Genomic DNA, 27,319 nt, shown 5'->3' with positions numbered 1-27,319 from the left:
CCAAAATAAATAGATAAATCTTTAAAAAAAGAAAGAAAAAAAGGAAGAAGAAAGCTTGTCTCCCTCCAAAGGAGCAAAACACCTGTAGACCTGGAGGGAATAAGACAGGAGGGAAAGAAACAGAAGAAGAGGCTGGGGGAACTTCATTACATGAAGAGACAGGAGTGTGAGCTGTGGCCTGAACTTAGAGCAATACCACCACCACCAAGCTTTATTAAACGCTTATGTGCCTGACCCTGGGCTATGCACTCTCCACACACTTATCTCATTTATGCTTCACAGCACGTCTACGACACAGTCCTATCATCACCCACATCTGGCAGACAAGGAACCTGGGGCTTAGAGAGAGTCAGTAACTTACCCAATGTAAGCCTCACAACCCCATAAGCTGGTTCCCAACAGCTCCGTTTTTCAGATGAGGAATATGTCTGTACCATTATTTCAAAGCCAGGAAAATATGTCAAGATCCTGATTTTCAAACATAAAGATCCAGAACCAAGTATAGAGTCCATTGCTTTGTGAATACTCTCTTAACCAGAAGAAAACCAAATAGACGAGGAAAAGTTTGGAGCCTTGGTTGTGTTTACTATGTGTAGAGGAGGAAGGACTTGTTCAGCGAACCTACCCATACTCCCTGGCTGGCTGGTCCAGGGCTCTTGAGGTGAGATAGTGCCGAGAGGGTGGGGGTGAGGGGTGGAGGGAAGCAAGCACTGAGAAACCAAGCACACAGTGACGCAATGTCAGCTCCAGTGACAAATGAATCACAGCCAACCAGCGGCTCATGTGTCTCAGATAGTGTTTTAATATCTCTCTGCACCAGGGAACGGAAAAAAAATTACTCTAGCCCAGCTAAGGCTGAAAACTCAATACTTGAACTAAGTTATTCAGATATATCCACTGAACACAAGGAATTCTTCCTGGAGCTAAAATCTCATTAGTCACTGGCGGGGAAGGGGAAAACCCATCAGGTTACAAATGATTTAGGTAATATGAGCACCTCAGGAAGTGCACTTCCCATGCAGATTAAAAATAAAAAAATCTCCTTTAGCAGCATGGCAGAATCTGATGGCAGGGCCTCCCAAGTACAGAAATCTAGAATTCTACAGCTGGCCCAGGACAGCACTAAAGGCTGGAAGTTAAAGAGTGTGGTCTTTGTAAGACTGACCTGAGTTCAAGCTGATTCCATCACAAGCTGCTGGAGACTGGTACATTTCTTTACCTCTCCTAGCCTCAGCACCTTACCTATAAACTGGCACTAGTAATCTCCACCCCCTTGGATGGCTGGGAGGCTAAAGGAGGTGGTCTACTGCTCCTATCACGATGACTTTGACAGAATTTATGTCTTTAGAGTGCTCTGCTTCAAATCTAGGAAAGAAAAGGCCACAGGACAATGGAAAGAGCTTCGTCCTGGTTCGTGGGCCCAGCCTTGAGGGTCATTAAGTGTGTGACCTTGAAAGGTCTCCAGGGCTCTGTCTGGAGAGGGGCAGGAGGAGACCTACTCTAAGATCTCTTCCTCTTCTAGACTCTCGGATGTCACTAAGAATCAGATGCACAGTCCTTAGTCATTCCTTTCAGGATGTACCACATTACCTGATGCAAAGCTGTTTCTTTATCTAAAAACATACAGTTTCTACCCCAGGAGCCAAAGGGTTCGTGAGAATCATAAAGGCAGGTCACTGACTTTTGCGCTCCTGGGCCTTAACACAGACCTGGCATGAAGTAAGACCTCGATAAATTCTTGTTGAGTGGAACAGATGAATAAACAAATGAATGGATTTCAAGGGCCAGTCAAAACAGAGACCTCTTGCCCTCCACCAAGCAGAGTTTAAGGCAAGAAGAAAATGCGGCCAACTTAAAATACTAATGATATTTACTTGGTCATCTGAACTACAACCAGAATATCAGATGAATAGTTTGCCAGTCAAGAGGATGCCTGACGTTGAAAAGCCACCTTTGGGCTTTGTTAGAAGAGTGTACTTTGGTGCACAAGGAGTACAGATATGACACAGGGGATGCCACAGGCTACAGCAGGGATGCAGAAGCCTCGAGAAGGACACGTCATCCAACCTCTGTGGCAGGAGGGGCATGGGAGCATGTCACCATGAAAGAGAAAATACCAGGCCTCTGCATGTGGGCATGGAGCTCTGCCTGCCCAAGACCGCCCCACGAGGGGAGATCTAAAATCCAGCAGGTGGTCTGTTCCCCTGCAAGGCCAAGGCCACCAAGGAGCGACATGGGTGGGTAGCAGCCCTGATGGTTAACCCCAGCAGCAGATGGACTGGGATCTGCTGGGACTTTAGCGATGAAGAAAATAATAATAATAATGCACACAGGGGTGCCTGGGTGGCTCAGTCGATTAAGTGTCTGCCTTTGGCTCAGGTCATGATCCCAAGGGTCCTGGGACTGAGTCCCAAGTCGGACTCCCTGCTCAGCAGAGAGCTATTTCTCCCTCTCCCTCTGCTGCTCCCACTGCTTGTGCTCTCTCTCTCTTGCTCTCTCTCTCTGTGTCAAACAAATAAATAATAAAATATTTTTTAAAAAAGATAAAAAAAAAAAAAGAACTGGCATTCTAACTTATACTCACGTTTGGCTACTATGTGTAGAAACAGATCCAAATGTGTCTTTTTATGGGAATCTACCTCTTATAAGAGAATATGGTCCTTTTCCAAGGAGGGGCACAGCTTTGCCTCTGGGTCTTTTTATGTGGCTCTCCTGTGGCTCTCTCTCCTTATGATCTTGAGACTGAACAGCCCAATAAAACCCAACATTCAATTGAGGATCTCTGAATACAAATAATGGGCATGATTGCTGGTGAAGAAGGAGAAACATGAGGGCCAAGCCAGCAAGAGAGCCTCTTAGCCAAGACTTGGCCCTGGGTTCTGCCTTGCTGCCAGAAGTTTCTAGAAAGAGCCAGAGCCAAGCAGGAAAAAAAACACATGCATCATAGAAAACCAAACCATCTGTGATTCAGAATGGTCTGGGAATGAGAATCTTTGAAGCATCAACTCAAAGAAAATGACCTGTAGTCATGGTTAGTTAACACTGTGGGTGCCTACTATGTGTCAAGACGTGTTCAAAGCCCTTTAGAAACAAAATCCCATTTATTACTCATATCAACGGTATGATGTAAGCAGTAGTGTTTATTAGTCTCATTTTACAGATGAGGAAACGGAGACAGAGAAAATTCAAATAACTTCTCCCAAGTACACACGAACAGTCTAGCTTCAAAGCTCATAGCCTTTATCAGCATTTTCAAACCTTTTTGTCCAATCCACAGCAAGAAATACATTCTACATCAGGACCCAATATACACTCACACATAATTGAAACAAAGTTTTAAAACAGAAAATACTCACCATTACCCAGAGCAATTCATTCCCATGTTTTCTCTTCTATTCCATCCTATTAAAAAATATATCATTGAGCCTGGGTGGTTCAGTCAGTTAAGCATCTGCCTTCAGCTCAGGTCATGGTCCCAGGGTCCTGGGATCAAGTCCTGCATCGGGCGCCCTGCTCAGCGGGGAGTCTGCTTCTCTCTCTGTCCCTTTCTCCTTGTGTATGTGCCCAAGCGCTCTTTCTCTCAAACTTAAGTAAAATCTTTAAAAAATATATCACTCAACAAATATTTATGGAATACCTAACATGTGTTCGACACTGTTCTAGGCTTTGGGATTATGTCAGTGGATGAAAAAGATAAAAAATTCTTGCCCTCTTGGATTTTACAGGAGAGAGAGTGGATAAGATCAACACGCAAAATCGTAGCATCTGAAGCAGTAATTAGGTGAGTGCTATGGAGAAAAATAAAGCAGGCATGGCCAAGAGTGGCCAAGGAGAGCCTCTCAATGCTTTCATTCCCCACTACACTGATTTCAGTGGGCTGTCACCCACCAGGTGAGAAGCCCTGCCCTTACTCCATCCATTCTAGTGATTCTCTGTAGTCTGACGGCTCTTTCTCCTAGACCGTGTGCACATGCACACATGTACGTGATTGTGTGCACATGTGTATACGTGCATAGGCACACGTGTGTACGTGTGTGCACGCATGTACACATACGCATGTTCACCCCCAGTCACTTCCTCACTGGGGAGGTTGTGGAGGCAGGGCCCCAACAAACAGCTGTCCAAGGGTTTCATCCACAAGCCTGCCCTGCAGAGGGGTCCTGGAGAGAGGCCTAAAATTACAGCCCAGGCACCACTAGCCAAAGCCACCAAGTGCCAAACCTGTGACTGGGCCAGAGTCTTCCATCTAGAGGAAGGAAAATCTTTTTATCATTGGTCCACCCAGAGCAGGCACCTTTTGTAATTCATTACACCAGAAGGAATGCTAATTCCTAATCTGCATCAAGATGCTCTTTGTGCTAGAATGCCCTTAGGGAGAGAAGAGAGAGCGCATGAAATAAAAATAACCCCCTGGGGAAAATCCAGCACATTGAGCATACCTGAAGGGGTGATTGATGTGGGTCTCCAGGAAGACGGGATTGGAGCCAACTCTGGAGCAGCTCTGGGCCGCTGGGGTAGCTGCCATACAGTATTTGGAACTTGGCACTAGAGTGAAATCTTCAGACTCTTCCCTTAAGTTAAAGGGGCACATAAAAATGTTACTAGCATGGGCAGCAAAAACATTACCTATGGGAAAAGCGGCCAATCTCGGCTAATGAATAAGTGTAATTGATCACAACGGATGACTTGATGGACCTTCCAAATGTGCTTTTAGCAAAGTGGACAGTTTTTCATTCAAATGCAAACTCACCCAGATAAGATCTAATAATGGAGATTTTGGAACAATCCCAGCATCAGTGATTTCTTTTTTTTTTTTTTTTCTCCTTCACTGAGCAGGAAGGCATCTTAAGTTCCTGATCAAGGCTTGACTCAACTAGACATCAATTTATGCTTTCCCTATGACTGAGGAGACCCTGACGGTTCCAGGGGCAGCAAAGGAGCAGTCACAGGCCATCCTCACATCCCTATCTGTCCTTTCCTCCTCAGCCCCATCCCCACTCCCTGACTTTTGAGGAGTTCGGTGGCTGGGAGACATTCAGTTCAGTGCAGTCATCCATTTATTCAAGAAATATTTAGTGAGCACTTACTACGTGCAAGGCACCATACTGACTGCCACAAGGGGATTCGAAGATGGCTAGGACCAGGTCCTGCCCTCAAAATAGAGGGCAGATGTCAGGGGAACAACAAATGACAGAAACCCCAAGTGGAGTCTCAACTCACGTCAACAAGCACTTAATCTTTCTGATCTTCAGTTTTCTCCTTCGTCAAATGAAGACATTGCATTAGACATGATCTCTGGGCACCAGGCCAGCTTGAAAACTATGATTCTATGCCCTCCCCTTCCCACTCAGGCTCCTGGAAGCTGACAGGTCAGGTGCAGCCTTCTAGGAAAGGGGGAGCCAGCAAAGGGAGGGGGCAGTGAGGATTATGTACCTTTCCCGGAGTGAGAGGATGTTTCAGTTTGGCCAGAACACAAGATACAGGCTGGGAAAGATGAGAGAAAAGTTCGTAGAATTACGTGCAAGATTTAAACTTTCACATCAAGGAATCTGGGGGAAATGGGGAGCTGTTGTAGTTTGTGCAGGGAAAGGTACTACCATGTGGTGCAAAGGAATCTTACCGACCTGTGGAAGATGAGTTGGAGGGAAGGAGGGCGGTGATGTTACCATAGTCAGAGCATAAGGGCTGAGGATTCCTCCCATGGTCTAGCCAAGCACACCATTCCATCACCCCCTGGCGTCGCCATACTGCTTATTTTCATAAACTCGCCCAAGGCGAAATCATGTTGCACAATCTTTTTTTTTTTTTTCCTTCCCAGTTCTACAAGTGGTTTCAAGGTAAACAGATACATTTTATCTCCCTTCTTCCCAAGCGCCTTACGTTAAACAGGACCAACAAAGTATGCCAGGGAGGGGTCCCGGAAGGGGCCAGGAGCCCCCGGGATGCGCGAGGGGTGCGCCTACCTGCAGAGAAGCCGTCCTCGTGGTCCGAGCTGTTGTGGCTGCAGTCACTGCCCCTCTCCGGAGAGCTGTGGCTGGGCGAGTCCCGCTCCGGCACCCGCAGGAACCTCTTACGCCGCCACGGCGGGAGGTGCTCGCGAGCCCCGCGCCGGGGGTGCTCCTCCGTGGCCAGGGGCGAGCTCCGCCCGTCCTTGGCCTCCTCCTCCAGCTGCTCCAGGTCGCGGCTCCGGCGCTGCTGCCGCCGGCCCCCGGGGATCAGGTGCATCCAGCGATGGGGGCTGCCCGCCCGCGCCGGCTTTTCGGCCTCATCGCGGGCCCCGAACCGGCAGGGGGCCACGAGTAAGTGACCGAGAACGAATTTCTCGTTCAAATCCACCATCTCGAAGTCGTGGTCACTGCTGTTGTCCCCATCATCTGCGACCGAAGCGTCCGGCTCGCCCTCCTCCGAGCCCCGCCCCGCGCGGGTCCCGGAGGACAACTCCTCTCCCTGGGCGCTGGGGACTGTGTCATCGTGGCCGGGGGGCGCGCGGTCCTCCTGGAGCCTGAAGAGGAGGCGAGGCTGCAGCAGCTGCTGGTGGATGGCGGCGGTCAAGCTGAGCACCGCGCCCCCGGCCCCCGCCGGCCCGGGCCGGATGGGAAGGTCCGGGCACGCGTAGGGGGCAGTCTCGGCCTTCGCCGCCACCTCCGGGTCCGGTCGCCAGGGGCCTGGGTGGTCTCCGCCGCCGCCCGCGGCGCCCTCCTTCTCGCGCGGCGCCGGCTCCTCTGCCCTAGCTCCCCGGCTGTCGCCGTCTCCGCCCTCCAAGCGCCCGCAGCCCAGGTCCCGCTTCTCCCCGGCCAGGGCCGCCTGCAGGTAGGAGACTTTGAACTTCTCCTCAGCCAACACCTGTTGCAGCCGCTTCAGGTTGAGTTTGCAGCGCTCCAGCTCCCGCTCCATGTCCAGCACCGAGTCCAGCCGCATGACTGGTGCCTCCTCCCCGGGGAACTCGTCCTGCCAGTGGCGCTCAAAGTCCCGAGGGTCCCACATGGCGGCCGCCCCTTCGGGCCTCCCGGACCCGGCTCCGCCGCGCGCAGGAGGCTGGGGTCGCGCCGGCCTTTTCCCGGAAGCTCGCGCTGGCGCAGTCGCCTACCCTTCACTTCGGCCCCAGAATAGGAGAAAAAATAAAAGTTTTTCCCCTTCCGCCCTTGTGCCTTTTTTTTCCCCTTCTTCTGGGTTTCGCCTCCCTGACGTAAGCGGCCACCCGCGGTGGAGGCGGGCGTCTGGGGGCCCTGGGCCCGCCCCGGGCAGGAGCGCCGAGCTGGCGGTCTGCAGCTCCCGCCGCCCGGCCAGGCGCCCCGCGGGCTCGGGGCTGCGGGAGAGCCGCGGGGGGGGGGGGGGGCGGAGCCTCGGTGGCGCCCGGCCCGGCCCCTCCCGGCGCCCCTCGGAGCGGCGCCCGCGACACTCGGAGCTGACCGCGGTAGGCCGGGCTCGCACCTTGCCCGCCGCCTCGGCGGCGCCGCTCCCGCAGCCGCGCGCTGCCCGCGCTGGCTCCCTGCATCCGAGCGCGGGGCCGCGCGGCCGGGGGAGGCGGGAGCCCCGGTGAGGGAGCGCGCGGGGGCGCCCCGGGCTCCCAGCCAACCTCCCGCCGCCCGGCTCTCCGCAGCCTCGTCTGCCCAGAGCCAGCGCGGCGCCTTGGGGCGGGAAGGAGAAGGTGGGGGAAAGGCGAGGTGGCGCGGCTGCGAGGGCAGGTGTCAAAGGGAGCGGTTCGCTGACCCGGGGGGTTATCCTCACCCAGGTTTATTCAGCGCCTTGAACTAACGTGTCCAAGATCACAGAGCTATTTAATCCAAACTGGGGAGTGAACTTTGGGTTTTGCACTCTCTCCAATGCTCGCTAGAGCTTTTCCGGGGGAGAAATGGGCAAGGGTGACAGTTCCAAGTGGCTCTGCTAGAGGCCCCTGTGACTTAAAAGCTGAGAGTACTCCCGCCTGACTGAATCAAACCATGGCGGCAGGAGCCTTAGACACTTGGGCATCTAAGAACGCCCTTCATTCCACCTCCTCTGTGGCCTCACACAACTCCACTAGGGAGGAAAGGAAAGGAGGAGCTGGGGACACTTGCCTGGGCACTCGCGGTGGAGTGGATGGGGGGCTCCCGCTTCGCTTCCGCTCTGCACGTGGCTGCAAAGCACTTTGTCCTTCCTCTTTCCAGGGTTTCGGGTGAGGCCAGTGTCTGCAGAGAGAGGTCCTGATAAACTGTCTCGTGCTTGCTGCAACAGGGGACCTTACTGGTGATTCACGTTTCCTTCATTTTAAGGATGAGGAAATTGATATTCTAAAAGACTAAGTGACTTGGCAGCTGGAAATTCTTCCTGCCCTTTGGGGCCCGTTGCTAAGTTCAGCAACCCTTTCCCTCTAGCCACCTACCTCTCACCTGAACTGCCTGAACAGGCTGTCCTACTCCCACTCTTCAATCCCTTTCAACCCATCCCTCAAGGCTGGCTATTGGGAGGATACCAGGAAGATATTTTTTGGCCACAAATGAGAGTGCTTTTGCTCAAAACCCTTCAGTGACTCCTCATTACCTACAGGATGGTGCCTAGACTCTGCAGGACACAGGAGGTCCTCCCACACATGGTTGCCGCCCACCTCTCTGCCTTCCTCCTTATGCTTTAGAATTATCAACTCTTCTGTCCTCAAAGACGTCTCCCTCTTTACGAGTGACTTTTCCTCCTGCTTGGAACTCCCATCCTTACACACAGGCATAACTCCCTACTGCCTCGGGATTCCAACACTTTTAAGACAGAGGGATCTCCCCCTCTGAGAAGATTTTTCTGACCCCTCCCCTCCCCCTCACGGCACCACTGCATCTCCTCTACATCTTTATCTTTGCCCTTGCTCCAATTTATTATAACTATTAGTGACATCTTTTGTTTCCTCTACTTTTAGAGCCCTCAAGGGTAGGGTTTGTGTCTGTTCCACTTTTGTATTCTTGCTGCTTCTTGCAGACCCTGGTAGAGAAATAACTGATCATTGCTGAATGAAAGAAAGGAATGAATGAATGAGCAGGCAGATGAATGAATCTCCACCTTGTGGCTCCTGCTGAGCTTCTCCAGTTGTGAATCACTCCAGACTAGGAGCAGATGTGCTTCCCACAGAGGCTTCTCAACTCTGGAATTTCCTTCCTTGACAAAGTCTGTGTTTACTCATTTTCCCAATATCCTTTCTTCCTTCTCTCTCTCTCTTAAAAAAAAAAAAATTGATGTGCTAGTGGCATGATTCATCATAGTGTTTGTCTTGTGCCAAACCGAAGGAATGGATATGTTTTAAAATACATTGAGTATTCCCCACTTTGTATGACTTCTCAGTCCTTCACCTATTTCCTCAAGCTGCTTTCTCTCCCACCTTAGCTTCATGTTCTCTCCCTACCTCTGGAGGGGCTGCCACAATCTCTTTTGTCCACTTGGAAGGACTGAGGAGCTCCCAGTGCCTACAGACAGCTGGTGCAGGGGTATTCCATCAAATAGAGTCCGCAAGCATCTTGGCCTCTGTTAGAATTTCAGAATGGGAGAGAAATGCAGCATAGCAAGGATGGATGACCCCAGTCAACAACATATTGATTGGAAGATGTTTCGATATGTACATTTAAATGCACAAAGTAAAAAAAACCCTGTAAGTTACTACTAGCATCAATTTCTGAATTTGTAAATTCCCTAGGAGGATAGTTTCAACTCTGTCCTTTAATTAAAACAGCGGTATGATTCCCTTTTGGTCCAAGGAAGTTGTTACTAATACCACTAATTTTTTCCACGAGGACCAATATAGCTGGAAATGCCAGCATACATCTTCTGTAAACAGATCCCAGGAGCAACCTTCATTGTCTCCAGCTGGTGGATAGTTCAGCTTTATTACCTGGCTTTGGGTCATCATGGGGGCAGGGGGAGAGTGGCTGACATTTATTGAGTCCATACTTCTAGTTGCCATACATCTTTGATCTCATCTAATTCCTCACAACAACCCTGTAAAGAAGGTATTATTGTTGCTACTTCAGAGAGACAGAGAGAGAGAGAGAGAGAGAGAAATAAAAGATCAAAGGGGTTAGAAGTCACACAGCTAGTCTGCTGGATTCTAAAGCCCAGTAGATTTGCAAGGGCTTGGTCCAGGTGTGTCTGTCATTATCATTCATTCATTCAGCAAATATCTACTGAGCCCCTGTAGGGACGTCTGGGTGATGCAGTCCGTTAAGCATCCGAATCTTGGTTTTGGCTTAAGTCATGATCTTGGGGTCATGAGATCAAGCCTGGCATGGAGCTCTGCATTCAGCGGGGAGTCTGCTTAAGACTCTCTCTCCTCTCCCTCTGCCCCGCCCCACCTACCCCTTCACTCTAAAATAAATAAATAAATCTTTTTAAAAAATATATTTATTGAGCATCTGTTAGGTGCCAGGGTCTGGCAAATAAAGTTTAAACTTTGTAACCTGGCATATAAGACTTCATAATGGATCCTCTGACCCCTAGCCTACTTTTCCAATCCCATTTCCTGAATTTTTTCTTCCACTTGCTGCACGCATTCAGTCCCTTAATCAGAGTCCCCCTATAAGCAGATACCTTTTGGGTCCCGTGCCATCTCCCTTTGGCCCATCTCAGATTTCTGCTGCAGCTGCAGTGGACACTTCCCATGGGCTGCTGTGGTCTCACCTCAAGCACCCCCCACACATACGATTCTCCCACTTTCTGCCCCGGGTTTTGTTTTGTTTTTGTTTTTTTCCAAAGTCACAAAGCTCTCAAGGGCATCCCAGATGGAAGCTTCTAAGGGGGATGTTAATATCCCCAGGGGCATCCCAGGGATGCTGGAAATGGGAGCTGCTTAATAAATGCCCCAGGAGGAGCCTGTCTTTGGAGGGCATTTCTGAGGTATACTTACTGTACATGGTTACTTAGTGGTCCAACAGGGATGAGCCCCAGTGGTTCATAATGAGCTCTCTATTGACTTTCCCTTCTTGTGTGTCTCCCTCACTTCACCTTTCTGGGATAATCTCCTGACTAAAATATTTGCACCAGGTCCTTGTGTCCTTCCCTGCTTTCCCTTTCTGTTCTCCCCACTAAGACACCCTCCAACCTCCCCATGCCCTCTCTGATACAACCACACCAGGTGCTCCACCATTCCCTCAGTTACTCCTTGGTCTCTCGTGTCTTCTTTCGCCAGGCTGCTTTCTCCTCTACCTGGTGAGATCCTTTCTCATCTATCAAAGCCCAGCTCACCTGTGACTTTCTCTCTAAAGCCTTCCGTTCCTGGGTCTAGTTAGACATGCTGATCTGCAAAGGGATTTCCCTTGGTTCCAGCACTGGTCGCACCACACTGTAGTTAATTCCATGGCTCCTTGAGGAAACCCTGGTTCTAGCCGCTGGAACTTCTTCCAACAGCCACGGTACCTGTGCTAGGCCAGAGCCTAGCACACGTCTGCTGAGGAATGATAAATGATGAATGAATGAGTGATTAGTACTCCACCTGGACCCTTGAACCTCTACCCTGTGCCATCTTTTTTTTTTTTAAGATTTTTATTTTTAAGTAATCTCTATATCCAACGTAGGACTGGAACTCACAACCCCGAGTCACATGCTCTACGACTGAGCCAGGCAGGAGCCCCTAAAATATTCCCTCTTGCTCTTTTGCAGTCAGTCCCTCTTCCTGGCTCCCAGTCCCAAATGACGATAGTTTTCGATCATTTCTGTCACTATAGTTTTGCCTTTTCTGGAATCTTCTATGAATGAATGTGGTTTGTGGTGTTCAGCTGAGTGCTGAAACTTAGCATAATGTTTTGGAGTCTCATCTGGGTTAGGTGTATTTATATGTCATTCCTCCCTTCCCTTTCCCGCCAGGATTGCGAATAGGCATTCTAATGTACTTTATCAATTTCAACCTCTGTCCTAAGTGCTGTGACAGAAGTATTATCACAATTTGCAGATAAATGGATTATGGTTTGATGAGATTAAGAGAATTGATAAAGTTCAGATCATTCCTTCCTTTTTACTGCTGAGTCATATTCCATGCTATGAACACACCCCTATTTGTTCGTCCATGTTCCAGTTGATGGACATTTGGGTTGTCTTTGTGTGGACATACATATTCATTTCTCTCAGGAAAAAAAAAAAAATCCCCATACAGGAATAGGATTGTTTGGTTGAATGACAACTCTATGTTTAACTTGATAAGAGTTTGCTTCCAAAAGTGGCTGTACCATTTTCCGCTACCACCCGCAACGGATGAGGGTCCCATTGCTCTGCATCCTCTACAACACTTAGTATTGTCAGTCTTTTCATTTTAGCCATTTTAGTTTATATTGCCTTGGTGACCAGTGATATGTAGCATCTTTTCATGTGCTTGTTGGCCATTCATACATGTTCTTTTTCTTGCGAAGTGTCTGTACATATCTTTTTGTTCATTTTACATTAGATGTTTGTCTTCTTATAACTGAGTTGTAATAGTTCTTTATATTTTTTATTTCAGCCTTTTGTCAGATGTATTTTGCAAATAATTGTCTCCTAGTCTGTGGCTTGCCTTTTCATTTTTTTCCGTGAACATTTTTTTTTTATTTTGATGAAGTACAGTTTATTATTTTTTTACAGTTTATATTAAATTGCATAGTTTATATATATGTATATAAAATGTACGGTTTATAAATTTTTTTGCACTTTTCAGTCCCGTTAAAGAAATCTTTGCCTAGGGGCGCCTGGGTGACTCAGATGGTTAAGCATCTGCCTTCAGCTCAGGTCATGATCTCCAGGTCCTGAGATTGAGCCCCACATCGGGTCCCAGCTCAGTGGTGAGTCTGCTTCTCCCTCTGCCTCTCCCCTGGCTTGTGCTCTTTCTGTCTCTCTCTCTCTCAAATGAATAAATAAAATCTTTAAAAAAAAAAAAAAAGAAAGAAAGAAATCTTTGCCTAACCCAACGTCACAGCGATTTCTCCGATGTTTTCTTCTAGAAGTTTAGTAGTGTTAGGGCTAGTGTTTCAGTCTCGAATCCACTTTTAGTTAATTTAGGGGTGCAATAGAGGGTCAGGGCAGAGGCTGTATCTTTCCATGTGAATATCCAATTGTTGCAGCTCCATTTAGTGCGAAGACTCTTTTCCTAATTACTTTGGCAGCTTTGTAGAAAGTCAATTGACCATGTAAGTGTGGGTCTATTTCTAGACTCCTTTCTGTTGTGTTGATGTCTATGTCTATTTTCACAGCAATATCACTGGTTTGTTACCACAGTTTTATAATAGGTCTTGAATGAGGTAGTGAAAGCCCTCCAACAGCCCTTTTAAAAATTTGTCTTGGCTATTTTCTAGGTCCTTTGATTTTTGGTATAAATCTTAAAATCAGCTTGTCGATTTTTCAGAAAAGGCTATTTGGATTTTGTTTGGGATTTCATTGAATGTGCAGATACATTTGTGGAGAACTGCCATCTTGACAGGACTAAGTCTTCCGCACCATAGGTGCTCCATGGGGGTATCTCCCCACACATTAAGGTCTTCTTGAATTGCCCTTAGCAATGTTTCATGTTTTCAGTTTTGCTCAATTTCTAAGTGTTTTATTTTTCCTGATGCTATTGTAAATGGGATTGTCTTGTATTTGATTTTATAGTTGTTCATCGTTGGTGTATAACATCATAATTGGTTTTTGTATGTTGACTTTGTATCCCAAGACCTTGCTAAGCTTATGCATTAGTTCCAGTAATTTTTTATCGTAGATTCATTATGGGCTTTTATGGTTTTTTTTTATTTTTTATTGAGATACCATTAAATAAATGCTATAACTCTTGCCATTTTAAAGTGAACAGTTCAGTGGTTTTTAGGTATTTTCTCACTTGTATAACCATCACCATTATTTATTTCCAGAATCCTTTCATAACCCTAAAAAGAAGTCCTGTGCCCATTACCAGTCACTCCCTATATTCCCCCAACCCACTGGCCACTAGCCCTCTTCTGGACTTTTCTGACTTATTTCACTTAACATAATGTTTTCTAGGTTCATTCATGTTGTAGCACATATTAGTAATAAGTGGGGGAGGGCAAATATCTCTTCCAGATGGTAATTTCATTTACTTTGGATATATACCCAGAAGTGGGATTACTGGATCATATGGTAATTCTATTTTTAATTTTTTGAGGAACACCCAAAATGTTTTCCATAGTGGCTGCACCAATTTACATTCCTAACAACAGTGCTTGGGGTTTCCTTTTCTCCACATCCTTACCAACACTTGTTACCTCTTATCTTTCTGATAATAGACATCCTAACAGGTGCGAGCTGATGTCTCCGTTGTGGTTTGGATTTGCATTTCCCTAATGCTTAGTGATGCTGAGCACCTATTCATACGCCTGTTGGTCATTTGAATGTCTTCTTTGGAAAAATGTCATCATTTCTGGTCATGTCTCTTCTTGTGAAGTTAGCAGCCATTGGTGATGATTGCAAATGGTGTTAAACCATCATTCCTTTTTCATTTAGTAGCTGGAAAATGTCTATAGAGAGAAACTTTCCTTCATCAACCATTTGGCTATCCGGAGATACAGTTCATACAGGAAACACATGATAGGTGCTTGATTTTTTACCTTTGTTTCCAGTTTTTTATTTTTATTTTTTAAGATTTTATTTGTTAGAGAGTGCGCGAGGCAGGGAGGGAGAAGCAGCCCGCAACCAACACCAACCCGGGGCTCCATCCCAGGACCCTGAGATCAGGACCTGAGCCACTTAAGGCAGACACTTAACCGACTGAGCCACCCAGGCCCCCCATTTCCAATTTTTTAAAGTAATGAGTTGGTTTAGGGGTGCCTGGCTGTCTCAGTCAGTGGACCGTGCAACTCTTAATCTCAGGGTTGTGGGTTCGAGCCCCACGTTGGGTGTAGAGATTACTTAAAAATAAAATCTTAGAAAAATAATAAAATGAGTTGGTTTACTAGTATCCTTGAGAGGTAACAATGAGGTTTCATTTTGTTTTCAATTGTTTTTAGTATAATATTTGATTTGGGGCTTTAAATATGTTTGTGTGTTTTGTTCCACTGTCGCTCTTGTCTTTACTGATGTTCCAATAGTCCCATCTTTGGCCAGCAGGAGTGTCTTCAAGCTGGGGACTTTCTAGGCTTTTTGAACTCAGTCTAGTGGTCTTTGATAGCTTTGTTATTTTCTTGTTTGACAAGATGTTCCAGGCTTATCTTGTCTGTTGTATTTCCTGTCCCAGGCATAGAATCAGCCATTTCTCAGAAGAGCCCAGTTTCCCTTTAGTGGGAAATGGCATTTTGGAGACGTCAGTTAAGGTATTCGAGGTGTTTATTTCTATTGCATTAGTCATTATTTATCGGTCTTTTCAGTGGAAAAAGCTAGGAAATATTTACGTTTAAACTACATCATGAGTGTAGTAAAGACTGCTTTTAGGCAGCAGGCATGAGCACTGGAAGCTGAGTGGGGTGGAAGGGCCGCAGTGACCCCCGGGCTGAGTGCAGACAGACCCATCAGCCGACCCACCTCGAAATAGCCGCAGGCCCTAGCTGACCCACGGGCGACTTAGAACCGGGCACAGGTACCAAAAAAGGAAAATCCCACACATCCCCAACCTCCTCACTCCCCACCTTAAGTACAGCCCCCCAGCACTGTCTCCTGGCAGAGTCTCTCCCTCGCTGTCCTGCCCGCTGCTCCCTTTTATTCAATGAACTTCGATCTCCTTCCCTCCGCCTTGGGTGAATCCTTTCACTGCCCGCGTCACCGGCCTCCACCCGATAGGGTTACCCCACAATGAATTTATAGTGACTTTTCCAATTAATATTCAGGATGACAGAATTTCTACCTACTCTCCTATTTCCATCTCAAAAAAAAGAGCTCCCGTTCTCAATAACACCAACTTGATCACTCCTCACGGGAGAGTTACCATTAATTTGCATGTCATCTGTACCCAGGGACCATGCCAATCCTCTCCATGTGGTTCTAAATTTAGTATATGTGCTGTGGCAGGGAGAACATGTAATCTTTATGATCTTTACCGATCTGAAAGGTGAAAATCGTATCTCATTCTAATTCGAGTTTGCATTTCTTTGGTAATTAACGAGGCTGGGGGTGTGTGTTTTCATTATAGGCAAGTCCCTGGCTTAAGCCTCTGTGAAGTGGCTGGTACTCTCCGCAGCAGCGTTTCCCAAACTTCGGTCACCGCGTGGTGTGTTTTTCCCGATTAACCAATGCCCGGTGCTTCTGTTCCCTGACTGGATTGCTAGTTACTGAGCCCCCTCTTCAGCAGCCGAATACAGGCGTGCTACACCGACTTGTGAACTTTGCTAGTGAACTAGCAGAAGCACATCCCTTTGAACCAAGCGGATGCCACCTGAAATCATCTCATGGACCACCCAGCCGGGGGTGAGCGCCACCCTCGGGGAATCCCTGCCCTACGGGCCTTCTGAGACGGAGACAAGTGTCCACAGCTCTTCCGTAGGAAAGACCATGTTCGGAGGAAAACCAGACCCCGTGCCACCCTCAGTTGGTGCTAGGGCCGCTGCACCCTAAGGATGACATGCTTCACCATCTGGGTGGGAGACACAACCCGGGGCTGGACTTGCAGTGCTGCAGTGGGCCAGCTGGTGTCTTGGGGAGACCACATCACCCCGCTAGACCTCAGTTTCCTCATCTGTAAAATGGGGCAATCGGAGCAAATGATTTGAAATGCCTTCCAGGCTTGAAGGCGAGGTTTGTAACCCCTTCTGTGTTTGTGCACTGAGACCTCCCAGTTCAGAAGTGAGAACACCGCTCCCTTAGAGCCACCCGTTTTCTCCCATCTGGCTCCTGGGTCAGGACTGGCGGTGGGTGGTCCCTGTCTGCACCAGCAGGCCTGTCTGTGGTGTCACTGACAGAGGACTAACACTAAGAAGCTTACAAGCACGGGGAGCACCAACTACTGCAGAGTTAGGGCAGCCCTGCCCAGATCTGGAGGAGCCGAGGCTAGGGCAATGCGGGCTGTGTGATCATCACAAGAGGGTGAGACTTGCTATCAGGTCACTCCCGGGGGAGGGGGGGCAGAGCCCAGCAGGAGAGGGCGTCGTGAAGCCCGGGAGAGACAATGCACAGAACCCAGAAGCCCAGATCGCGCCCTGCTTCCAGCAGCTGGGTCCAGATCAGCGAGGATCGGGAGAGTGTGTGCGATGTGTGCGCCGTGTGGTGTGTGGACTGGAGAAGCAGAAAAGCACAGTGGTTTTGAACCAGAGAGCCTGGGCTTGACTGCCACCCTTGCCCCTTCCTAGCTGTGTGTTCTCGGACCAGTCACTTAATGACCTCTGCCTTAGTTCTCTCACGTGTAAAATAAGGAGCATAGTACTACCAACTTCACAAGATAGTGACAAGTCTTAAAAGGGTTAACACATGAAAAATGGCGTGGTCATAAGCATTAGTTTCCGTGTCTAAGAGAGAGAGGGAAACAGGAAGAGGGTGAAGGAGAAAGGGCAAGTTAATCAAGGCTAATTCTCCAGTGAGGGGGGGGTGAGGGGGGAGGGGAGTGATCTCCAGCCCTGCGTTCCAGGAAGAAAATGGGATACACACGGGTGGGCTTTTCTCACGGAGCTAAGGAGAAAAACAAACAGAAAAACTGCCTAGAGGTATTTCAGAACTGAGGCCCCTGACCTCACCCAACAAGGTGTGTCTCGCTAAGAAAAACGACACATTGTTCAGGGGCATGTGCACCTGATGTTATCTGCTTGAGGCAGACGCTGAGTTGCCAGATTCTTCTGTGGAGACCAACATGCAGCTCAGAGGGGTGCAAATTGCACTTAATCTTAGGGACAGTCGTAGTGACTGACTGTGGGCTGCACCACCTGGGAAAGCAACAGGTAAATCTGAGAGCGTGCCATTTGCTCAGACGGTTACATTGTGCAGAGAAAACCATAAATCGCTCTGCACAGTGGGTCAGGTAACCTGCTTGCAGCTTTAAGCTCAGTCCCAAATGGTTAGTGCTGGGGTCACCCGAGCGTCCCGAGATCAATGGATACTTAGGACCCTGGCGTTGGTAATCCTTTCCAGATAGCACGCCCACTAAAAATACCACCGCCACAGGAAGCAGTTTTCTTCACACCAGAGCAGATCCTGAGGTCTACATAGAGCAACATTTACTTTTTTTTTAATGCTTAAAACAAACAAACAAACAAAACCTTCTGGTAACTTCCTTGAAGCAGTGTGTGCGTGTGTGTGCGTGTGTACACGTGTGTGTACGTGTCTGTGATGTCTAAAGAGACAACCTCTCTTTTGGCCCCTTTCCTAAAATACCAGAGAAGGCTTGAGTCCTGTCCAATCTTCAACTGTTCCGCTGGGGCTCTTCCCTGCCCTGGGGCATTCCCCTCAGAGACTGGCCAGAGCCTCAGCATGAAAGCTCACATGCCCACAGAGTCAGCAGGAGAGACCCCGAGGCATCGAGGCGTTCCTTCCTACCTCCTCAATATTTCCCCCACCTGCTGCCTGGCGACTGAAACTCCTTCCACTAGTTCAGGCCTTATGTTCCACACCCAGAGACAGCGAGCTATTCCGTATGGGTCCAGGAGTAAATATTTTGGGCTTTTGGCCTTACAGTCCCTGTCCCAGCAATAGAACTCTCCTCATAGCTAGAAAGCAGCCACAGATAATACACAGTGAAAGAGCATAGCTGTGTTCCAGTAAAGCTTTTACAGAAGCAGGAGCCAGACTTGCACTGCCAGCTGGAAGTTGCCGGCCCCTTGTCCTACGTTTGCGGAGAAGGGCGGTGGGATGCGGCGGGGAGAGCTATGTTTATAGGGTGGCTCCCACGTGCCAGGCGCTGTGCTAGCCAGCACTGTCATGCTTGGGATTTCATTTAGTCCTCACAAAAGTCACGATGTAGACGGTACAATCAATACCCCTATTGTATTTTTTTAAATCTAATATATTTTATTTTTAAGTAAGCTCTACCCAACATGGGACTTGAATTCATGACTCCAAGATCAAGAGTCACATGCTCTACTGACTGAGCCAGCCAGGTACCCATTTTATAGCTAAGAAAATTGAGGCCCAGAGAGGTTAGGTGACTCGGTTGAGATTGCTCAGCTGATGTCAGCAGAATCTGAACCCCGGTATGCAAAATGCCAAAGCCCGTGTTCTTTGTACAGAAACAGAGATGCGCAGATTGCTGGAGCCAGGTGGGCCTCAGAGCTCACCAACCCCAACATCCTCATTTTACAGGGAGAAAATGGGGGTAGGAGGGGGAGAAAAGACTAAGACGGACTTGTCTTCTTTCTCCAACGTGTACAGGAGTGGCCCTCATGCCCTAATACTGTCACCTGGGCATGGCCTCTCTCCTCATGAGTAAGTGGTTGTCAGCAGAGTCTCTCCCTCAGGGCAATACCAAACCCCCTCCTTCCGTGCTCCTGCCCTATCCCCTGCTGAACATCTAGTAATAGGTCACAGAAACAGCTAACATTCTTTTTCTCACTGGAAGAACTGTTTTTGTGGTAGCATTGGTTTTGGAGGTTTGAATTAACTGGACAACTTTATGTTGTGAATAACAGAAACTCAACTCAAATTGGCTTAAAAAATAAAAGTCATTTATTGGCTCACGTAACCGAACAGTTTAGAGGTGGAGCTAACCTCAGGTGGGTCTTGATATGGGCTCAAACAATGTGCCCAGGAGCCGACTTCTCTGTTGGTTTCTCATCATCCTTAGTATTGGTTTAATCTCAGGCGTGTTCTCCCTCGTGGTGGCAAAATGGCTGCCAGGAACTCCTGACGTTACATCTTCCCTTATTTGCCTGCTTCCCCCAAAGAAGGGGCTCTTCTATGCCAGAAACCCAGGCAATCATTTCCTTGCATCGTATTGGCTTGGGCTAACTACATCACTGCATCCAGGGGTCGGGATGTTCTGTCTTAAGCTAATCAGAATCCATCCCTGGAACTGGGGATGGAGTTAATTATACCTAAAACACGTGGCTGAGAACCAGGAATAGGTTAATATCCCCGGACAAGTCAGGATGATGTTGGCAGGAGAAGAGGGGTTGGCAAACACGAATGTCTGCTCCGGGTTGAACTCAGGGTCCTCAAAGTGCTCTTCCATTACCAAGAGTTCACGATTCCATTCTATTTCTTCCTCCTCCAGGCAGAGGAGGCTGATTTTGCAAACGCACCCCTCTCTTTGCTTCTTGGAGGTAAGGGTGGGCCTCCTCTGCCATCTGCCTGGTGCCCAGGCCAGGCGAGAATGGCCCCCAGGGTGAATATGGGGCAGCTGTGCTCCTCGGGGGCACTTCTTGGTGGCCAAGCCCATGTCCAAAAGCACCAGTGCTCAACCCACTGGAGAAGGGTGTTGAAATATTTTAAGTAGAGGAAGCAGCTTTGAAAATACTTTGAAAAGCACTCACCCCCAGGGCAAACACAAACTGATGCCGGAGAAGAGAGCAGGGCCGAGTGCTTATTTCACGAACTCAGTGGTGCCTTGGCACAGTTTTTATGCTTTTTGGGGTGTCCCTGCCCAGAAGCCCTCTCGGAGGCGGTCAGGAGGCAATCAGCAAATTATTAAGCTTGCAGCCTTTTTCAGAGTTCTCATTAGGGAGTGATACATTAGTGTCACCACAGGCCATCTTTGCTGTCTGCCAAAAAAACCTGTGATAGTTAGAGGCACGGCCCTGGTTCCAATTTACGAGAAGCAGGTAGAAGCCGCTGACCCATCTGTCCTTCCTATGGAGGGGTGCGGAGGGAGGGGTGCCGGGAGTCTCTTGGATTCCTTATGGTCCAAGGATGAAGACCTACACGAGATACCAATACAACTGTGGGTCGTCTGTGGAAACAGAGGGGAGGTATTAAAGCCTGTGACCTCACGTTCCTCTGTGGAGGCCATTTGGTTGTGAAGCATTTATGTTGGCTGTCCTACACTGTTTAACTGTGTGTTTGCCAGACTCAAAAAGACAACTATCTTACGGTCCCACCTACATGCGTAGAGAGAAGCAGACTCCCCTGCGGAGCAGGGAGCCCAACACGGGACTTGATCCCAGGCCCCTGGGATCATGACCTGAGCCAAAAGGCAGACACTTAACTGACTGAGCCCCTCACAGGCCCCTCACAGTCAATGTTCTTAACATCTAGTCCTTAATCTTAATCACAGGAGCGTTGCTCTGGAAAACCCAGTGGGTTAAAGGCCAAAATCAGGGCAATTCCACTCCCAGATGTTTATTCCCAGAAGAACTGAAAGCAGGGACTCAAACAGAAGCTTGGACACCAACGTTCGTAGCAACACGATTCACAATAGCCGGAAAGCGGAAACAGCCCGAATACCCACCAACAGACGAATGGATAAATAAAATGCAGTTTCTCCATGTAACGGAGTGTTATTCAACCATTAAAAAGAAAGAGATTCTGGAACATGCTGCCACATGGATGAACCTTGGAAGTGTTAGACTAAACGAAATAAGCCAGACTCAGAAGGACAAATATTGTATGGTTCCACTTACATGAGTTATCTAGAATAGGCAAATTTAGAGAGACAGAAAGTAGAAAAGAGGTTTTTCCCAAGGGAAAAAGGGGTCCTGTTTAATGGGTGCAGAGATTCTGTTTGGGATGGTGCAAAAGTTCTGGAGATGGATGGTGGTAACGGTTGCACAACCTTGTGAATGTACTGAGTGCCACTGAATTGTACACTGGAGACGGTTAAAATGACAAATTTATATTATGTGTGTTTTACTACAATTAAAAAAGAATTTAGGTCAAAGTTAGGGGCAAAATCTAAGTAGGGGTCTGTTAGCTCCATTCTGTCTCATAAATCACCTCAGCCCCATCCCAAACTCAACTGCTGTTTAGAATCTGTGTCTTTAGGGGCGCCTGGGTGGCTCAGTGGGTTAAGCGTCTGCCTTCAGCTCAGATCATGATCCCAGGGTCCTGGGATCGAGCCCCATGTTGGGCTCCCTGCTCAGCGGGGAATCGGCTTCTCCCTCTGCCCCTCCCCCTGCTCATGCTTGCTCTCTCTCCCTCATTCTCTCTCAAATAAAGAAATAAAATCTCAAGAAAGAAAGAAAGGAAGAAAGAAAGAAAGAAAAGAAAGAAATCAGTGCCTTTGGCCAGTAGAAAGTTTGACTCCGGGCAGTATCTTCCAGTTGATAAGAACTATGGTGCATATGCTGCTTTATAGCAGTTTGGGAAGTTGGCCGTGACACTGAAGGTTCCACCCAGAGGGGTAAATAAATAAGACGTCCACATCGTTCAAACATTAAACATGAAAGGCAGTAAAAAGTCTTCCTCTTACACTTTCCCCATCCACTCACCTCCCATGTCTTACAACAGGTGAGTCTGTTTTTAGTTTCTTGTTTATCCTTCTAGAAAAACGTTAGGTATATACAAGCTATTATGGATATATGTTATTTTTCCCCTCTATTTTTTTGTGTATTTTTTGTTTTTTATTTGAAGTCCAGTAGAGGGGTGCCTGGGTGGCTCAGTCAGTTAAGTGTGCAGCTCTTGATTTTAGCTTGGGTCATGATCTCGGGGTTGTGAGACAGAGCCCTGTGCTGGGCTCTGCCCTGGGTATGGAGCTTGCCTTGGGATTCTCTCTCCCTCTGCCCTTCCCCCTTCCTCCCTCTCTTAAAAAAAAAAAAAAAAGAATTCCAGTATAGTTAACATACAGTATCATATTAGTTTCAGGTGTACAATACAGTCATTCGACAGTTCTCTACATGGCTCAGTGCTCGTCATGACAAGTGCACTCCTTAACCCCCATCGCCTACTCCCCCATCCCCAACCCACCTTCCCTCTGGTAACCATCAGTTTGTTTTCCATAGTTGAGTCTGTTTCTTCATTTCTCTCTCTCTCTCTCTCTCTTTTTCCTTTGCTCATTTGTTTTGTTTCTTACATTTCACATATGAGTGAAACCATATGCTATCTGTCTTTCTCTGACTGACTTGTTTTGCTTAACATGATACACTCTAGCTCCATCCATGTCATTACAAATGGCAAGATTTCATTCTTTTTCTGCCTGAATAATATTCCATTACATATATTCCATTACAAGAGGGTTCCTTTTCCTCCACGTCCACGTCAACACTTGTTTCTTGTGTCTTTGATTTTAGCCATTCTGACAGGTGGGAGGTGACATCTCACTGTAGTTTTGATTTGCGTTTCCCTGATGAGGAGTGACGTCGAGCATCTTTTCATGTGTCTGTTGGCCATCTGGACGTCTTCTTTGGAGAAATGGGTTTATATCTTCTGCTCATTTTTAAATCGGATTGTTTGTTTTTGGGGTATTGCGTTGTAGGAGTTCTTGATATATTTTGGATACTAACCCTTTATCAGATCTGTCACTTGCAATTATCTTCTCCCATCCTGTAGGTTGCCTGTTAGTTTTGTTGATTGTTTCTTTCGCTGTGGAAAAGCTTTTTATTTTGATGTAGTCCCAGTAGTTTATTTTTGCTTTTATTTCCCTTGCCTTAGGAGACCTCTTTAGAAAGATGTTGCTGCAGCCGATGTCAGAGAAATTACTGCCTGTGCTCTCTTCTAGGATTTTTATGGTTTCAGGTCTCATATTTAGAACTTTAATCCATTTTGAGTTTATTTTTGTGTATGCTGTAAGAAAGTGGTCCAGGTTCATTCTTCTGCATGTAGCTGTCCAGTTTTCCCAACACCCCTTGTTGAAGAGACTGTCTTGTTCTCATTGAATATTCTTTCCTCCTTTACCAAAGATTAAATGACCATATAACTGTGAGTTTATTTCTGGGTTTTCTATTCTATTCCATTAATCCATGTGTCTGTTTTTGTGCCAGTACCATACTGTTTTGATTACTGCATTTTTGGAATATAACTTGAAGTCTGGCATTGTGACACCTCCAGCTTTGTTTTTCTTTTATTAAGATTGTTTTGGCTATTCAGGGTCTTTTGTGTTTCCATACAAATTTTAGGATTGTTTTTCTACTTCTGTGAAAACTGCTGTTGATATTTTGATAGGGATTGCATTAAATCCGTAGATTGCTTTGGGTAGCATAGACATTTTAACAATATTTGTTCTTCCAATCCCTGAGCGTGGAATGTCTTTCCATTTCTTTGCATCATCTTCAATTTCTTTCCTCATTGTTTTACAGTTTTCAGAATACAGGTCTTTCATCTTTATGATTAAAGTTTATTCCTTGGTATTTTGTTATTTTTGGTGTAATTGCAAATGGGTTTGTTTCTTTTTCTTTTTTTTTTTTTTGAAGATTTTATTTATTTATTTGACAGAGATAGAGAGCCAGCGAGAGAGGGAACACAAGCAGGGGGAGTGGGAGAGGAAGAAGCAGGCTCATAGCAGAGGAGCCTGATGTGGGGCTCGATCCCACAACGCCAGGATCACGCCCTGAGCTGAAGGCAGATGCTTAACCGCTGTGCCACCCAGGCGCCCCTGTTTCTTAATTTCTCTTTCTGTTGTTTAGCATATAGAAATGCAGCAGATATCTGTACATTGATTTTGGATCCTGTGACTTTACTGAATTTATTTATCAGTTCCAGTAGTTTTTTGGTGGAGTCTTTATGGTTTCCCTCTTTTTTAAACACAAATGGTAACACCCTGTTCTGTTGCCTTTTTTGGTTAGAATGTATATTGCTGAACTTTCCATAAAATACATAAGGAGATTCCTTAGTCTCCTTTTACAGCTGTATAATAGTCCAATATATGAAGGTACTACCCCGGGGCGCCTGGCTGGCACAGCGGGTGAGCGTCTGCCTTCGGCTCAGGGCGTGATCCCGGCGTTATGGGATCGAGCCCCACGTCAGGCTCCTCCGCTATGAGCCTGCTTCTTCCTCTCCCACTCCCCCTGCTTGTGTTCCCTCTCTCGCTGGCTGTCTCTATCGCTGTCGAATAAATAAATAAAATCCTTAAAAAAAAAAAAAGAGAGGAGTTAATCCTATTGTTATATAAAAAAAAAAAGTACTACCCTTTATTGAACCAACACGTTGTCGTTGAACATTTAGCTGTTTCCGATCTTTTGCCATTGCAAGTATGATGAAAACCCTGATGTGGATGTCATTTTGTACTCACGTAAGGATATCTGTGGAAAAGAATTCTGAAAGTGGGTGCTGGATCAGAGGGTATGTGCATTTGTAATTTTGATAAATACTAACAAATTGCCCTTGATACAGGGTGTCAGTTTACTAGCAATGTATTAGAATGTTTGCTAGTCCACACAGTGTGATACCACATTTTGGCATTTTTACTAGGATAATGAATGAAAGATGATATCTCGGGGCGCCTGGGTGGCACAGCAGTTAAGCGTCTGCCTTCGGCTCAGGGCGTGATCCCGGCGTTCTGGGATCGAGCCCCACATCAGGCTCCTCTGCTATGAGCCTGCTTCTTCCTCTCCCACTCCCCCTGCTTGTGTTCCCTCTCTCGCTGGCTGTCTCTCTCTGTCAAATAAATAAAATCTTAAAAAAAAAAAGATGATATTTCAATGTGTTTTTATTTTATTTTTTTAAAAGATTTTATTTATTTATTTATTTATTTATTTATTTATTTATTTGATAGAGAGAGCAAGAGAGATTGAGGGAACAAGGAGGGGGCAGGCAGAGGGAGAGGGAGAAGCAGACTCCCCGCTGAGCAACGAGCCTGATGTGGGACTAGATTCAAGTACCCTGGGATCATGACCTGAGCAGAAGGCAAAAGCTTAGCTTAACCGACTGAGCCACCAGGCGCCCCCTCAATGTGATTTTAATTTGCATTTATCATGACTGGGGTTGAGCATCTTTTCATAATAAGAGCCATGTTTCTTTTCTTTTCTGTGGACCATCTGTTTATATCTTTTGCCCATTTTTCTCTTGGGCTATTAATCTTTTTCTCATCAATTTTCAGGACCTCTTTAAATATTAGGGAAATTAACCCTTTGCCTGCAATACAAGTTGAAAATATTTTTCCAAGTTTGTCATTTGTCTTATGACTTTGTTTATGTTATTTGCCTTGCAGATTTTTTCATGTGGCCAATTTATCAATGTATTTTTAGTAGCTTTTGGATTTTGTGATACAATGAGAAAAGCCTTACCGCCTTCAGAGTTATAAGAGAATCCTCTCCTACTTCCTTCTATTTCTTTCATGGTTTCATTTCTTCCCCATTTTAAACTTTGATCCAAATGGAATTTATCCTTATACGAAGTGTAAAGTATGGATCCACCTTTGTGTTTCCAGTGGCTACCCAGTTGTTCCAACACTGTATATTGAGAAATATCTACTCCTCTAGAGGGTTTAGATCCTGTCTGAATTAAATACTATGGGATTGGGGCGCCCGGGTGGCTCAGTCGGTTAAGCATCTGCCTTCGGCTGAGGTCATGATGTCGGGGTCCTGGGCTCAAGCCCTGCATCGGGCTCCCTGCTTTTTCCTCTGCCCCCCACCCCGCCTGTGCTCACGCTCTATCTCAAATAAATAAATAAAATCTTTAAAAAATTTAAAAACTAAAATAATACTATGGGATGGAGTAGTTTACCAGAGTCCCTACCCTGCGTGGATTCTATCTTTTGTCCCCCATCCCTGTGGACTGCAGCGAACGTTTCTGGACATGACCCCGTGCTTTGCTCACCAGTGTGCATTCCCAGCTTCTCCCAGATCTCATCCCGTAATTGACCCCTAGCTTGTCAACTCTTTGATGTTTTTTAAAAATTTTGTTGTATTTTGTCCAGCTTAGAATTTTTTCTTTGTGGAGAAGATGGCTCTAAATTACCCAGTCTACCACTACCAGAAGAGGAAGTTCTGGGGTTTGGTAGTAGAGTCCCGTTATGCTGAACCAGTCTTGAATTCCTGGAATAAACCCCATATGGTCATGATATATTAATTTAATATGCTCTGTTTTATTTACTAATAATACTGCATTGGGCTTTTGGCACTAATATTACTGAGATATGTTTGTCTATTTCGCGGAGTCTTTTACTGGTTTGGTTTCAGTCCTGTGATCATACTTTTTAAAGATTTTGGAAATTTCTCTTCTTTTTCTATAGTATGTAACAGTTTAAACAGCTCAGCAATTATCTTCTCTTTAAAGGTCTGGTAGAATTCCCCTGTGAAACCATGTGATGCAGTGGTTTTAACTGTAGTCATTGGGACCCTTGCTGAGGGGCTGCGGAGGGACAGGTGTAACCTAAATGACAGACGATATTCGATCCACACCAGTGCACACAGCTGGAGCTGGAGCAATTGTGTGATTTAAAATATTTTAATTCTAGTAAATTTTTAATACCATGAAATTATAAAGATTAACTCTTGGTTTTTGTTGTTGCAAGAGTCAAAAAGCTTTCAAGTTTTTTCTTTTACTCATTTCATGCCCTAGTCTTTTTCAGGGATCGAAATGTGTTGGGCCACTTCCCAAACATGCATTCTGCCTTTCTTGGCTCTCAGAGCTCTAAAGATGTGTCTGGTTGCTCCAGGCCATAGTGATAACCCTT

At 46.7% G+C, this 27,319-nt stretch overlaps 1 protein-coding gene, 1 long non-coding RNA gene and 1 other non-coding gene across 4 annotated transcripts in view; 1 reads left to right on the top strand and 2 right to left on the bottom strand.

The window, feature by feature from the left end:
* The window catches only part of ABR (ABR activator of RhoGEF and GTPase), a 172,576-nt gene extending 165,370 nt beyond the window's left edge, over nt 1-7,206 (bottom strand). The window contains exon 1 of one of the 2 annotated variants that reach the window (XM_045773297.2): nt 5,964-7,206. In XM_045773297.2, the coding sequence (XP_045629253.1) occupies nt 5,964-6,984 (1,021 nt within the window). In that variant the 5' untranslated portion in view covers nt 6,985-7,206. The remainder of the gene's footprint in view (nt 1-5,963) is intronic. The other variant, XM_045773296.2, reaches the window with a different exon arrangement.
* Nucleotides 7,207-8,147: 941 nt separating this feature from the next.
* LOC148108000 (uncharacterized) lies at nt 8,148-17,422 on the top strand. Its single transcript, XR_015721370.1, has 3 exons — nt 8,148-8,226; nt 12,635-12,758; nt 16,046-17,422. It is a non-coding gene; the product is annotated as an uncharacterized LOC148108000 (long non-coding RNA).
* Nucleotides 15,825-15,931, bottom strand: LOC148108001 (U6 spliceosomal RNA). The gene has a single exon (XR_015721409.1). It is a non-coding gene; the product is annotated as a U6 spliceosomal RNA (small nuclear RNA).
* Nucleotides 17,423-27,319: the final 9,897 nt, after the last annotated feature.

This window comes from Ursus americanus, chromosome 23, assembly GCF_024610735.1.
Source record: "Ursus americanus isolate L20-20 chromosome 23, mUrsAme1.1.p, whole genome shotgun sequence".
Classification (NCBI taxonomy): domain Eukaryota; kingdom Metazoa; phylum Chordata; class Mammalia; order Carnivora; family Ursidae; genus Ursus; species Ursus americanus.
Note: the sequence above shows the minus strand (reverse complement) of the source record. Positions and strands in the feature narration are given on the sequence as shown.